The sequence below is a fragment of the Cynoglossus semilaevis genome, chromosome 6 (assembly GCF_000523025.1).
Source record: "Cynoglossus semilaevis isolate Cse_v1.0 chromosome 6, Cse_v1.0, whole genome shotgun sequence".
Taxonomy (NCBI): Eukaryota; Metazoa; Chordata; class Actinopteri; order Pleuronectiformes; family Cynoglossidae; genus Cynoglossus; species Cynoglossus semilaevis.
The window spans coordinates 4,711,672-4,727,049 of NC_024312.1; the positions used below are offsets into that span (position 1 = coordinate 4,711,672).

The 15,378-nt window shown below is 48.9% G+C and overlaps 2 protein-coding genes across 2 annotated transcripts in view; both read left to right on the plus strand.

Annotated features, from left to right (window-relative positions):
* Positions 1-3: 3 nt before the first annotated feature.
* On the plus strand, positions 4-9,432 carry spire2 (spire-type actin nucleation factor 2). The gene is made up of 15 exons (XM_008311384.3): positions 4-454; positions 3,074-3,117; positions 3,198-3,590; positions 3,674-3,754; positions 3,839-4,003; positions 4,105-4,191; positions 4,318-4,435; positions 4,518-4,684; positions 4,958-5,180; positions 6,179-6,306; positions 6,770-6,904; positions 6,995-7,062; positions 7,683-7,710; positions 7,823-7,920; positions 8,351-9,432. The coding sequence occupies exons 1-15, from the start codon at positions 154-156 to the stop codon at positions 8,679-8,681; spliced, it is 2,367 nt and encodes a 788-aa protein (XP_008309606.1). The 5' UTR covers positions 4-153; the 3' UTR covers positions 8,682-9,432.
* A 153-nt stretch (positions 9,433-9,585) lies between these two features.
* sntb2 (syntrophin, beta 2) overlaps positions 9,586-15,378 on the plus strand; it is an 8,199-nt gene continuing 2,406 nt past the window's right edge. Inside the window, 1 exon segment of the mRNA XM_017033307.2 lies at positions 9,586-10,927. Coding sequence (XP_016888796.1) covers positions 10,267-10,927 — 661 coding nt within the window. The 5' untranslated portion in view covers positions 9,586-10,266.

Below are 15,378 nucleotides of genomic sequence, written 5' to 3' on the forward strand. Positions count from 1 at the left end.
ATTCGTTCACTTCATTGTGCTGCTGCGCGGTTTGAGCAGCAGAAGCAGCAGCAGTGCTTCAGGAGTCCCAACAACAGCAGCACCGATGGCCGCTCCGCCTGCGGACTAAACGATGGCCTCCGCCACCGTGGTACCGACACCTGATCGTCAGCCATGGCCAGATCCAGTAGCAGAAGCGGCGGGGCCGCGGACACGCGTGTGACCGCCGCGGCAGAGCACGGAGAACCGCGGGAGCTGCACTCCGAGCCCCGGGAACTGTCTCTGGAGGAGGTGCTGAAGTCCTACGAACAGCCCATAAACGAGGAGCAGGCGTGGGCCGTGTGCTACCAGTGCTGCAGCGGGCTCAGGCTGCCCCGCCCGCCGGCACAAGCAGCCACACGAGTCAAAGACCCGTCCTCCATCCTCCTGCACAGGGACGGTACCGTATGGCTGCGGCCGGATCCGCGCAACCCCGGTAGGTGCCTATCAGCGCTTAAAAACAAAACTCGACTGCGAAAAAGTTGCATTTTACGATTTTCACACAGACTGCTGACTGCGTTAACTTTTCACTTTCGCTTTTTTGGGTTTGTTTGAAACAGCCGTCAACACTGCGTTGTTCGGTTTTGGTTTTTAGTTGAGATTCAAAACCTTTGGCCTAAAATCTTGACTTTGAAACTTGTCCCTTGTGTAGAAACACTGCAGCCGTTTGAGTGATCAACGGCCGCTGAGGCCCAGTGTAAACAGCCACTGTTTAGGTTTTTTTTTGCTACTCTTACTGTATAATAACTGCGCCGAATAATAAGGAATAGTTTTTATAAAACGTTTAAAACATTTTCATTTTCATTAGGGACATAAATGAAATATATTATTTTAAAAAAATCAAAAGTGCTTTGGCAGAGTGGTGACACAGTTCCCTCCTGTTGTTCCAGTGGGGACCTCGACACCGGGGTAGGACCAAAACAAAAGCTCATTCACTAAAGCGTCACATTTTCCCCAGTAAACGTCACTGCATGTTCCTTTAACGTTTGCACTTCCACTTGAATTGATTGATTAAGCACAGGAGTGCTGCCCCCTGTGTCAGAAATATTTGTAGTTGTGTATTTTTTTTCTTTTTTTTGTTGAAGAATACTCAAGTTGATCAACTAACAATTCCTTATTTTCTAATGAAACCACAGGGAGGTCAGTGACGTGGAGTTTCCAGCTCTGACCTCCTGCAGCCATCGACCGTTCTCAGCTCGGTTCGACCTTGTACGCGGACAGTTGTGTGGGTTTTGTTTTGCACATGGTGCCAGGAGCACTGAGGAATGGTTAATAATTCATCACACACACACACACACACACACATAAATCCTCGTCCTTCTCCCAGGACTGTGTTTGGATCTGCATCATCTGCTGCTGCGTGTGCAGTGTTTCTGACCAAAGCTGAGGACCAGGTCCTGAAGACTGCACAGACACAACATTAATCTTTTAAGGTGACCAATGACAAAACATCAGATTATTCTTTTAGGAAAAGTTTGCTGCTTTGCCAGGACACTGCAGTCACCCCAACCCTCAACGCCCCACCAAAGTCCATCCAGAAAATCACAGATTTTTGCCCGGAGACACAGGGATCTCTGGGCCACTGCTGCCACGTCCAAGTTATACCTTCATTCAAACCTTATTTGTGTGACAGATCAGTTTGTTGTCAGACTGAGGTAAGGATCATCGGGGTCAAAGTCAACGTCCATCTGTGGCACTGCTTTATTAATAAACATATTGTATATCTTCTCGTCTGTGGCCCAGTGGAGACGGTCCCACATCTCCTCTCTCTGTCCACCAGTACAAACATCTGGTCTCTGCTCCCTGGCCAGGACACCCTGCTGGAGTCAACGTGGGCCCAGTCTGGACCCGTGACAATCCAGACTGAGGTCAGGACCCTGGTTTGGAAATCTGTGGAATGATCATGGAGCTGTTGATTGTCCTGGGGGTGTGATGTTTCTGTGACGACAATGAAGGTGTGACTCAGGTCTGACTGTGGGAACAGAGAGAGGAAGTGTCACCAGAGACCAGCTCTGGTCTGGGTCCTGTATTGTGTCAACCAGTCTGACAGGTTCAGAGGGGTTCAGGTTCTCACCTCAGTCCTTTAGGGCAGAGGTGTGTGTGTGTGTGTGTGTGTTTTGTTACAATAATGTGGGAGTTTCTTCTTCTATAGTTTCAGCTGCTGAAATGTGAAACGTGAGTCAGAATTGCTGGACAAAAAGGAGAAATCAAAATCCACTGTAGTTTAAAGTTGTCAGAACACTGTTGTGTATCTCAGATGGCCGGTCCGCCTGACAATACATTTAAAATCTCTTCACGTCGCTAGGTGCTGCTGTTCCGCTGCTGCCCCTAGTGGCCAGTTTGTGCTAATGATGTAATTCTGGACTAATCCAACCATAATACATTTGGACTTGGTGATGGATGCCGTGTCTATCTGAAATAAAATCACTGATTTTGGTCTGTGAGACTGAGGTCTAGATAAGAACCTGGTGGGACAGAACTGAGAGTCTGTTGTTGGTGATGGTCCAGGTCGTTATACCAGTGTCAGTACTTGAGTGTTCTGAGCTCAGCACTCTGTAAGAGGCTGACATCACCCCCTCACCCCTCTCCCCCCCTTCTACTGCATCTGATTTTCTCTGGTCTTTTGCTCTCATTTTCTGTCTGTCTCTCCGTCCTGCTGGCGTCTCCTCCTCTCGTCCTCCTGGACGTCTCTCTGCAGTCAGAGCTGCTGATGGATAAGGTCCAGGTCTCCTGGGTGTAGTTACTGATATCTGAGCTGGGAGTAAGGGCAAGAGAGAGAGAGAGAGAGAGAGAGAGGGAGCTTTTATACTGTCATACACTCAGGATACACACCCTCCTGCAACACAATATGACGTGGCCCACTTACCAGTGTGGGACGCATTTGAGTTGGCTTTTTTATGGTCACCATAAAGTCCTAGACAACAGTAACTACAACAGTAAAAACAGTGACAACAACAACAGTGACAACAGTGACAACAGGATCCAACTGTTCAGAATATTCTGGTGCCTTTCACTGTTGTGAATAAACAGTTGTTTTTTTTCATTGTCTCCTCAGGGGACACTGATGGACATCGTCCTCCTGTGACCACAGAGAACCAGGTGAGAAGACGACGACAACTGTTGTTGAATTCTTAGACAGTGTCAGAGATGGTTGTGAACGTCTCCTCCTCTCCTGACAGCTGGTCCAGTCTCTGGGCGTGGCCATCTACCGCGCTCTGGACTGGGGGCTGGATGACAGCGAGGAGCGGGAGCTCAGCCCCCAACTGGAACGACTGATTGAGCGAATGGTCGGCAGCAGCGGTCAGAGCGCGTACAGGAGCACGTCCATCAGAAACGGAACCACAGATGAAGGCTACAGTGGACAGGAGGAGGAGGAGGAGGAAGAAGAGGAGCAGGAGGAAGGAGGAGGGGTCAGGGCAGTGTGCACGTTGCGCCAGGTGATGGTGCTGTGTGCGTCTCGGCTGGCGAGCCCCAGCTTGGCTCCGGAGCATTACCAGGCGGTCTGCAGGGCCTTGTTTCTGGAGACTCTGGAGCTGCAGACCTTCCTGGTGAAGATCAGAGATGCCAAAGAGGTGAAGAAGAAGAAGAAGATGAAGACGACAGTCGGCGACCGTCACTGCTGATCAATCATTAGTCTTTCTGTCTGTTTCCTCAGATGTTGAAGAAGATCTCTTCAGAAGAAACTCTGGAGGACAGGTCCACAGCTGAGCTGGACACTCTGAAGCACACAGACTGGGTGAGTGGACACGTTGGACCGTCCTGTGGTCCTGAGACCGTTATCCTGACCGTTGTTGTTGTTGTTGTTGTTGTTGTGTCTCAGGCCCGTCTGTGGGTGCAGCTGATGAAGGAGCTGAGGCAGGGAGTGAAGTTGAAGAAGGTCCAGGAGCAGCAGTTTGACCCCCTGCCCACAGAGTTCAGTCTCACGCCCTTCGAGATGTTGATGCAGGACATCAGAGCTCGACGCTTCCAGCTGAGGAAGGTCATGGTGAGACGTGGGCCAACGACACAGTTGGGGTTCAGTCAGAGTCAGAGCAGATCATTCACACGCTCCTCCTCTTCTTCCTCCTCCTCTGTCCTCTCCTGCAGGTGGATGGAGACATTCCGACCAGGGTGAAGAGGAACGCCCATGAACTGATCCTGGACTTCATCAGGTCACGACCCCCCCTCAAACCAGTGAGTCAGAGAATATTAACAACAACAGTAGAACATATATCTGTGTGAGCGTTAAAGATATATTTCCTGTCACCTCCTCCTCCTCCTCTTCCTCCTTCTCTACCTCCACCTTCTTCTCTTTTTCAGGTGACGGAGCGCAGCCTTCCCCCTCCTCCCCCCCAGGAGCCATGTCTCCATGACCAGGTTCTGGCTGAGATCAAACAGGAGAGGAGGCTCCGCCCCGTGGCCACGCCCTCCTCCAGAGGTGAGTTGGTCAGCTGACCGTTGTCCCTGCAGTCACTGGTGTTGACGTTCACCTGGTCAACCTGTGGTCTCCTCCCTGTCAGCCTTCGGCTCTCTGCCCTGCCTCGTCCGCACCTGTCCCTACAGCGTCAAGTCCACTTCCTGTATTGACCTATCGGCTTCGGAATCTGGAGCCCGCCCACCATCCCGTACTCGAGTTCTACTCAAGGCGCCCACCCTCGCAGAGATGGAGGAGATGAACATATCTGAGGTAAGGTCACCATCTGCAACATACCTGCTCCTGCTCCTGCCTCTGCTCCTGCTCCTGTTCCTGCTCCTGCTCCTGCTCCTGCTCCTGCTCCTGGTCCTGGTCCTGCTCCTGGTCCTGATCATCAGCTGCTGTAGTACCTGGGTCCAGGACTCATGACCTAGTCTTGGAAGAACCTGGATCAATGAGAATCTGGAGTCAAACCTGATTCTCTGAGGAACTGATTTTGACACCTTCCTCCTCCTCTGCCTTTTCTCCTCTCCTTGGTCTCCTTAGGAGGACGAGTCTCCAGACAGCAGTGAGCGGAGGAGAGCAGAGAGCGCCCCCACCCCAATGAAAAGAGACCGCTCCTTCTCAGAACACGACCTGGCGTTGTTCCGTGGAGAGTCGCCTCCTTCACTCTCAGACTCACCGCAGCTGGACGGAGCAGTTAGACTGAGGAGCGAGAGGCCGAGGTCCAGGACCATGTCCAGTGCAGGACCACCTCCTTACTACAGGGGTCAGTATGGAGCAGAGAAGTCTCCTTTTAGACCAAAGATCATCATCGTTTCCCTCAAAAAGATATTTTGATGAACTGACAAAAAGACGTTTGTTGTGTTTTTGAATTTCATAATCCCAACACAGGGGGGCAGCAGAGGACCAGCAACTTCTTTGTTCAGTTTAACCCTCAACACAGCTTCTTGTCAAGCTGTGACGTTGGAGATAAAGAGTGCACTTTATAAATATTTATTAATAATAAACGTCAATCAAAGCTGCAGAGGAATGAGCAGATGATCAGGGAGGGTCGTTTGGTCCAGATGAGTTAGATCAGGCATGGGCAAACTACAGCCGGGGGCCGGATGTGGCCCATTCAGCTTTTTATTCCGGCCCACCAAACTTTTCCAAAGTATAATAATTTATTTATATCATCATTATACTTCTGCCTTTTCCCTGCAATACCGAGGTTTTCCAATAGATGGTGTAGAAAATGCTAAAACCATTTTAGCCTTTATGCCTGATTTACATGTCATTTATCTTCGTTCACATGAACACGCCATCTCTCTGCTCCTGACACCACCCACACCACTTGTGGTCCACGAGTCAAAACGTTTTCCCACGTCTAAATTAGATGGTCCAGATGGTCCAGGGAAGAGATAGTTGGACCTCGGTCACACACTGTCGACGTGTTGGTCAGAGCGGCCCACGGCCCTCACTGGTAGAAGGGGTTTATCATCACAAACAAAGATTGTGCTGACAACGTTCAACTGACAGACTAGGGAGGTAGCGGGGGGGGGGGGGGGGAGGGGGGGGGGGGGGGGGGGTTAATGGGTCTGAATGTGGTCGGATGGTTTTAGTGGTTGGTGCATCAGCCGAGTCTCTGTTCTCAGACAGTGGTAATGGATTCAGGATGATGATGATGATAAATGAAACCCAGAGTTGAAGTTCACTGTCCAGTGTTTGACTTCCATAACCCCCCCCCTCCCATGATGTTGTTATTTACCTGACTGTGTGTGACAGCGTCGTACCCAGGTCACAGCTGGGCCCCCTCCTCTCCAGCCCGTCTGTCTCTGACTTCAGTGGATGAAACCACGGAGTCCTCGGAGGGAATGTCTCACTGCAGAGCTGGAGATGAACACCAGTGGATGGTGAGTGAGAGTGATGACATCATCACCACCTTCATCATTGTCATTAGAGATGATGGCGGGTACCAAAATTATCAGCATGTTCTGGTCTCATGGTCCAAAATATCAGGATTTCTTTCTTATTTGACTGATGGACTCTGCACCAAACCTCATAGAGAAAATCAGTGATTCTAGTTCACATAGACGGAGCAGTTGTTGGTCCACTGCTTCATTCATCACTAAATTCAAATATGTTATTTTCTGACTTCACTGTTTGAAGTCACTACAGATTCACCTCAGTGAAACACACTGACCACAGGAGGCAGCAGTGGGCCAGCAGCTCCAGTGTCTCTATGAACAAAAATCACTCATTTCTCTTTGGGCTTCAGTAGAGGGATTGATGGAATTATCTATGAAGTCAAAGTGGGTCATGTGATCACAGCCTGTCTTTAATCTCGGACCCCCTTCCCCCCTGTTCTGTGGACAGGAGTTCAGTCACCCTGTGGAGAGTCTGACTCTGACGGTGGATGAGGTCATCAACGTGCGTCGAGTTCTGATCAAAGCAGAGATGGAGAAGTTTCTACAGAGCAAAGAGCTTTACAACAACCTGAAGAAAGGAAAGGTGAGGACTAGGACCAGGACAAGGACCAGGACAAGGACCAGGACGCTGCTGTCTTCACTGCACTGACCCTGTGTCTTGTGTGTCCCTCAGGTGTGCTGCTGCTGCAGAGTAAAGTTCCCCCTCTTCTCTTGGCCGTCCACTTGTCTCCTCTGTAAAAGGTAACAGACAAACATTCACTGCTACTAGTACTCTGTATACTGGTACAATTTATACTGGTACTCTGTATACTGGTACAATTTATACTGGTACTCTGTACTGGTACTCTGTATACTGTATACTGGTACAATGTATACTGGTACTCTGTATACTGGTACAATTTATACTGGTACTCTGTATACTAGCATCAGGCCTGATATTTGCCTCAAAGACTCTGTACCATCTTCTCAGTCCTCCTCCTTCAGTCCAGTCCAGTAACAGAGCTGAAGACCAGCCTCAGTTTAGCCCCCTGGTGGACAGATTAGGAGTCTACACCTCACCCAGTCACTAACTTAATGAACCAGCACTGATTTCAATGGTTCATTCAAACATGGAAACAGTTCTACACACGGAACCGTTCTGTTGGTGCTGAAGTTCTGCTTCCTTTCTGATCAGCTGACTGTGTGAACTATGAAGAGTTTTGTTTTTTTCTATCTTTATATTCTATTCTACTATTCTGCCATCACCGTTTATTTATAACAACGCAACCTAAAAAGTACCAGGACCAGTTGTCATGGAGTTCCCAAATTCAAACAGTCCTTCAGGATTCTGTCGTTCTGATGAGTTCTTGTTCTCCCCTCAGGTCTGTGTGTGGATCCTGCAGTGCTAAGGTAACACACACACACACACACACACACTTACTGGTGGTATATCTATACCATATATATGTTCATTTCTTAATAATAGCATGTGAAAATAATTCAACTTGTTTGTTTGTCACAGATGAAGATTCCCTCCAAAAAAATGGCTCACATTCCAGTCTACACGGTCGGGTTCCACAGCACGCCCAAGATCCACGGACACAGGAGTCCGGTCTACAAGTGAGTCAGGAGCTGGGTCTGGGTCTGGGTCTGGGTCTGGGTCTGAGTCATATATGTTAAGGTACAGGGTCCACTCTGCAGTGACCAGTGACAGCTCACTGGTCACTGGTCACTGGTCCACACAGTTATGTCCATCCTCAGTCACATGACTGTGATGGAGGAGGCTCTAAGTTTAGAAACACACACACACACACACGGTGAGTTTAAATCTCACCTCACAACCTTGTTAAACAGGTTAATCACTGACCGGAGCAGAGACTGTGTGTGTGTGTGTGTGTGTTCACTTCAGCCAATCACAGCTGATCATCCCCTAATCCAATCATCTCTCTCACACTCACACACACACACACTTCCTGGTGCTGTGACATCATCAGTGCGTGCAGCCTCTGATCAGACCCCCCTCCTCCGCACCCCCCCCTCCTCTCCTCAGGTCTCTGCGCTCTCTGTCCCGCCGCTCCGTGGAGGAGGAGTTTCCTCACCTCTACGCTCACGGCTGCACGCTGCGAGACGTCTGTGCTGAATGCACCAAGTTTGTGGCCGATGTCATTTCCTCCAGCCGCCGCAGCCTGGACTTCCTCAACAACACGCCCAAAAGGGAAGCCACGCCCACAACCACCGCTGCCACAGCCCAGGAACCACGGCTGCAGCGAGAGGAGCAGCTGGACGCTGGTGCCCCGCCCTCCCTGCACTCTGAGCTCCGCCCACAACGGGCACCATCACAAACCACTGCACCACAGCTGGAGCACAGCTTCAAACAATGAGTGGACTGAACACACACACACACAGATTATAATGACTCAGCAGTTCTTCACTGGTCACTGGTGACAGTGAAGCTGCTGCTGGTCAGAACATCTGGTCCAGATTTGACCACAGACATTTTGTGGTGCTGGTCATAGCATGTCAGCTGAAAGTAGTCAGAACAGGTGCAACGACTGGATCAGAACCACAGGGCCCAACTGGACCTTAGAACAAAGTCCACTGTGTCTGAATGTGAAGACAGGAATTCTGGGTAATTTTAATGTAATCAGCCTGGTGGGAATCACTGACCGTGGCTGTGATGAAATCACTGACCATGGCTCTGACTACAGTCTTCTCTTCCTGCTGTTGTTGCCTTCTTTTCTTTTCTCTTTTTTTCAAACGTTATTGACGTCATCAGTTGTTTAACTTAAGCTCCCACACAAATGTTTTTATTTTCTGTTCATTCAAAAACAAAAACCCATCATAACAAACGATGTTGCACCGCTGCATAAGAACAAGCTTTTAGCTGTCCGAGGAACTGATGATGACAACGATGACGATGACGACGACACTGTGAATGTAGACAGAACCTGCACCTTTAACCCTTGCAGCTGGACACTGGGCGCCACTTTGAAGTTGGTCAGATTGACGTCCCGCCGTCAGACGCTGCACAGATGCTTCAACAATCTGGTCAGTTTTTTTGTAAAGAAAGTCAAAATTGATATTAACTACAATAATAATAAATAAACTGCAATAAATTAGTCAACAACGAAAGTCTGTGAGTTTCCCTCGTCCTGCACGCACCTCACAGGTCATGACGAGTAGATTAGCCTTAGCATCTGAGGAGGAAGGAGACGAGGGTTTGAAGGGTTTCCAGAGTTAGGTACATTTGTTGGACTGAAAAATAAATAACTTCAAAAGTATCAACATGAACTGAAAATGTTCGGCTTCTTCCTTCGTGTGTAAAAAAAAGCTGCGGAGCTTCATGTCTATTGGCTGAACTCACTCTGACGTCGCTGAAACTTTAACAGGAAGTCAAGGGATTTTTACCTTCACAATAAAAGCAAACATTTGGGCACATTTTTTCCCACATTTATATAATACGTTTAAAAGAATTTATATACCTATAATGTAGTAATTCGTAAATTATTTTAAATATAAACAACCTCCTTATATTTTTCGTTTACTGAAAAAGATCATAAAGAATGAATTACGCATCTCCTCCGTGGTGATTTTTTCTCGTTTAATTTTGAAGTTCCTCCAGCGGAAGTGTCGTGTTGTTGTTCCGGTGCCTTGACAGTGTCAGTGTGGCAGCTTAGAGTCTAGAGTGAACAACAACCCGGAGAAAGAAAAGTGTCCCGTCACTGCCGCTGTTTCTCTTCCTCCTATTTTTAATCGTTTCCTTGTTTCTCTCTGATTTTATTCTTCCTCCGGACACAGAGGACTCTCTCCCGTCCTCCCCCCGCCTTTTACCCCTCTCTGTCCCTCCAGGCCCGGACTCGGTGGGTGTGTCGATGCGGGCCAGCCGAGCCGCGTCGCAGCCTGAAAAAAGCGGAAAAAGTTAAGGATGAGTTCAGTGTGAATCCGGGGACACGAACCTAGTCCGGGATGGCAGTCTGGACCCGAGCGGATAAGAACGGTCAACTCGACCTTCTACTGCGAGACCGCTGGACCCGAGTGTTCGCCGAGCTGAGCCGGGAGACTCTGACTCTGACGGCGGAGGCGGACGCGGCCGCAGCGGTGGCATCGAACCACCACAACCAGCATTGGACCGATGGCGGCTCCCCCGCGGGCCTACGAAACGGTATGTCCAACGGGAACGAGCCCGGATCAAGTCCGGGGAACCGAGAGAATCCCGGTCGCTCAGTCGGTGTCAGCCGGGGACAGTACGACGGAAGTTTCAGCGTCAACAGTCCTGGAAAGTACCAGAACAACGGCACTAACTCCGAACTGAGCTACGGAAGCCCCGGTTCCAGCTTCGGGTCCAAACACGCAGACTTCCCCGCGGACGGCTCCTCGGAGGCGGTGCGGAAAGTGCGTGTGGTGAAGCAGGAGTCCGGCGGGCTGGGGATCAGCATTAAGGGCGGCCGGGAGAACCGAATGCCCATCCTCATCTCCAAGATCTTCCCCGGACTGGCTGCGGACCAGAGCCGCGCTCTGCGGGTCGGCGACGCGATTCTGTCCGTGAACGGTAACGACCTGCGGGAGGCGACCCACGACCTGGCGGTACAGGCTCTGAAGAAGGCCGGCAAGGAGGTGACCCTGGAAGGTGAGTGAGATCAGCCGAGAGCAGAGATTCGCAGTAGCTGAACTCCGGGCGTGGTGGCCCGGCCGCGCACATGGGCGTCAGGGCTGGTGTTAGTAAACATGACAGCAGTGGTTTATGGTAGTTCCACAGCTCAGAGGCGGAACACGGAGTTGGATTAGCGGACAGCGGGATCTTGGCTGGACGAGTTTCTAACGAACGACGTCCGAATCCGAAACTTGAAAAATTGAAGCCAAAGTCAATAAAAGTCTTCGTCCCGTACAACGGTGTGGATAGGCTAGCTGACATTAGCATCCAAACTAGCCATGCCCTGAGTTTTTAATATTTGTCGTGTTGTGAATGTGTTCATATTTTTGGCTAATCTTTATTTGTCTTTGTTTCGTTTTTAGATCATCTTCGGTTGATTTTTTTCCCGTTATTTTTTCTGTTTTCGCTATTTTTTATAAACGTTTTTTTAATTTTATGTCTTTTTACGTATTTTCATGCTAACATAAAATTATCTTATTTTTTAAGAGTGGTTTCTGAGTGACAAATGTGCACAGCTACATGAGGTGCGAGCGCCCCCTCATGGTCCTTTTCAGCTTCTTAACAAAAGTTTACCAAAAAAATGTAAATTTCTGTCTGGTTCTCTGAAACACTTTCACTGGACACCGCAGTATTTCTACACCCGTTATAAACAAACACACGCTGCACGGAGGGAGGATCAACAACGGCACAGAGGAACTTTGATTAGAGTAAACACTGAGAGTCCACGGTGGAGACAGCGTCACTCTGTTTGTCTTTCATCACTGGTAAAGACAACAGTTTGGACCAGACCAAGGTGAACGTCCCTTCACCAAGGGAATCATGGGAAAATACAACACGTTGGTCACGACTGTAAAGTCAAATTAAACAACCAGTAACTGAAACGACTCCAGACTTCAGACTCAACCACATTATTATTTTTTAAGTGATGGTTTTCAATGACTCAGTCCTGGGGAGTGAGGTGTTTGGGATTTCATAACTTTTACGTGGGGGCGCTGTTTCTTCCTCCAAATTGTCCTGTGATTTGTCAACTGTCGTGGAGGAGGAGCTTAAAGCTGTAGCTCAGTCTGGCGTCACTTGAACTGTTTGGAACCTGGACCAAGTCACAGGAACTGTTTTAAAAATCTGATCACAAAACCTTTTCAGACAAAAACATAAAAAATGCAAAAATGTCACTGCAGCTGGATGTTCTGGACCAGAGGATGTTCTGGACCAGAGGATGTCCTGGTCCAGAACATCCTCTGGTCCAGAGGATGTTCTGGTCCGGAGGATGTGATCTGTGCCAGGGATCCATGGAGACTGGTCCTAGAACTGAACCTCGCTGATGCAGAACTGTTCGATCAGCAGAAAAGTGCAAAGAGGCTGTGTGTGTGTGTGTGTGTGTGTGTGTGTGTGTTTGGGGAGGGGGATGTTGGAGGCCGCAGAGCCCTCAGGGCTTGGAAACTTGAGGCCAGGAAAAGAACTAAACTCCATGTTTAATGGTTTGGAATGATGGCTGCAGTGAATTCTGATGAGCAGGAATTTCACCAAACCGATCAGTGAGGAGGGCTTTCAGCACGGTCTGGGCTATAAACTCTTCACCCCCCCCCCCCCCCCCCCCCCCCACCACCCCAAAGTCCATAGAGAAAACCAATGATTTTGGTTATAAACATGCGTCAAACTGTGGCTCAAACCTTCACATGATCAGATTATAGAAACTCATCTTCTCCGCTGCAGCAAAGATTAAAATCTGAAAACGTACTGAACCTTCGCAGCAGGTCAAACGGTCGACAGCTGTGACCTTTGCCCTTAATATGCACTTTGAAATTGGAGGTCAGCAATGTGGGGCATTTCAGCTAATTGTGAGAATATCTTTGCGTGAGTGTGTGTGCACTTGTACACACCTTCTGACTAACTGACGGAGCCAGACCACAAACAGAAACATCTCTCTGTCAGTCAAACTGACAAACAGTGACGAGCAGCTGACAGATTCCTCCAGACCAGACTGTGTGTGTGTGTGTGTGTGTGTGTCTGACTGTGGAGTGATTGGTTTGAACACTGAAGTCAACAGCCATGGCCACAATATAGAGGATTTTGAATGATTTTGACTGAAATAACATCCCTGACCAGAGTCCATAGAGAGAGTCAGGGATTTGAACTCACAGTCACACACACACATCTACCTCTCAGCTGGAGCGACGTTAGTTTTGGCTCATTGTTCTTGTTATGTTTCTGAAGACAAAACAGGTTTTGGTGGAAGGAGAAAGTGGACAAGGAGAAAAGAAGGTTTGAGGAGGCAGGAGGTGTGAGGAAGGAGAGAGGGAGGGAGGAAGAAGGGAGAGAATGAAGGAGGAAAAGAAAAGTAGAGCAGGAATCAGAGGTGTGGGCCAAACCACAGGGGAATTTCTGGGCAGTTTTAGGGGAAAAATCCCGAGGCCGGGGTCTGACCGCCTCACTCTGTGAGCTATTATTGAGTTATTTCACCCTCACTATAACATGATCACTGTCTGTGTGTGTGTGTGTGTGTGTGTTGTTATGGTTTTGCAGCAGTAACAAAGCCGCAGCACAAATGTGTCTCCACTCAGAGTCTTCTTCTCCAGTTTCATGCTGGTCTCCTCTGGTCCACTCCACGTCTGGACCAGACCTGCTGTCAGTCAGTCTTCAGTCCTGACTGTCCGCCCCGGGCTGCAGGACCAGTCTGCTGTCATCTGATCTGCCTTCGCTCCGACTGGACTGACACATACGTACAGTACGTCATGTCTGTGGAGACGGCGACACATTTACCTGGGTTTAAATGAGCCACTGTAGGCTCCGCCCACTACACCCCCCACCACCTACACACGCTCAGTGAGGTAGTGTATGCCATTCTGACGGTTCCCTGCTGGATTACGTTGTATTAGAGTGACTGGATCAACTGAACCTGACTGTAATATAGAAGAAAATTCAAAACAACATATCGTTGCTGTCTTCTTTAACTGAAGAGCCCGTGGGCCGCAGTCCACTGTACTGTACTGTACTGTACCGTACTGTACTGTACTGTACCGTACTGTATTGTACTGTACTGTACTGTAGTGTACTGTACTGTACTGTAGTGTACTGTACTGTACTGTACCGTAGTGTACTGTACTGTACTGTACCACTGAGACACCAACTGTTGAATGATGTGGATGTAAAAATGTGTACTTTGTGTGTTTTTGTGGTACAACAGGTTATAACACGTTAACGAATGGAAGTCACTCACTACTGCCATCATGTGTTGGTGGCTCTTGGTGAGTTGGCGCTGATGGTGACGTGGTGTAGTGGCTCAGCGTTCGCAGTGGCAGACCTCTGGTATCAGGGAACGCTGCAGACGTTTGTGAGGTTACTGTCACTTTAAGAGAGAGGAGCTCTGTGGAGGCGGGACTCGTGGCTCAGGCCACACACAGTGGAACGGTTCTCTAACTGTGGTCTGTTTCAAAATAGGAGAACGTTGTATTTGGAGTTCCTGTAAGAGACTCTGTCAGACGGTGTGACTGATGGTACACCAGGTGAACTGGTGTCATCATATAATAATAATACTAGGACAGAGAGAGTTCAGGGTCCAAACCAGGACAAAGACGGGTCTGACTGTGGTTCTGGCCGTGAGGACACATTCATACCCGTTCATCCATCCATATCCAGTCCACCCATTCATCCCACAGAGAGGCAGAGTGACGGCACAGTCAGGAACAAAGACAGTCCTGGTCCTCTGTGGACAGAACTAATTAGAACACAGGAAGTGGATCTGACAGAACTAATGAGTTCCTTAAACCGGAACAAACACCCACAGACACACAGACCTGCTGGGACCTGGACTGGACTGGACTGGACTGGACTGGACTACTCATCATTTGGGTTGTTCAGTATTAGGAACTAACCTACGGCCCCAGTTAGTACCAGGATCCTTCACTGAAGTACTGAACCATAAACATGAGGTTGACGTTCCCTCTGTTCCTGGTCCAAGGACTGACCATCGACTTTGTCCTCTGGTTGGCAGCACACACACAGTTCACAAAATTCCTCAGTCACACTCTCTCTCTCTCTCTCTCTCTCTCTCTCTCTCTCTCCAGTCGTTACATCTTCAGTTCAGAGCAGACCTGCGGACCAGTGCATTACTTCAGACTGACATCATATTTCTGTTCATACACACACACACACACACACTCTGATAATACTCATCAGAGTTTGTCTCAGGTTTCATAAAACAATCCAATAATACACACACTCAGGCTGGAGCTGGAGTTAACATGGCCACGTGTGTGTGTGTGTGTGTGTGTGTGTGTCTTCATCAGTGAACTGAACAACTGCAGGTTATATAAATGTCCATCGGTCAGAAAGTTCACAGACAGGGTTGTTTCTGTAGTAGTAGTAGTAGTAGTAGTAGTAGTAGCAGTAGCAGTAGCAGTAGCAGCAGTAGCAGGAGCAGCAGGAGG

What these genes read in the sequence shown, in the direction of transcription:
- spire2 (XM_008311384.3), top strand. Translation starts at nt 154, where the DNA reads ATGGCCAGATCCAGTAGCAGAAGCGGCGGGGCCGCGGACACGCGTGTG. An exon ending in CACGACCCCCCCTCAAACCA is followed by an intron (nt 4,192 to 4,317) that starts GTGAGTCAGAGA and finishes TCTCTTTTTCAG; the next exon opens with GTGACGGAGCGCAGCCTTCC. An exon ending in GAGATGAACACCAGTGGATG is followed by an intron (nt 6,307 to 6,769) that starts GTGAGTGAGAGT and finishes TTCTGTGGACAG; the next exon opens with GAGTTCAGTCACCCTGTGGA.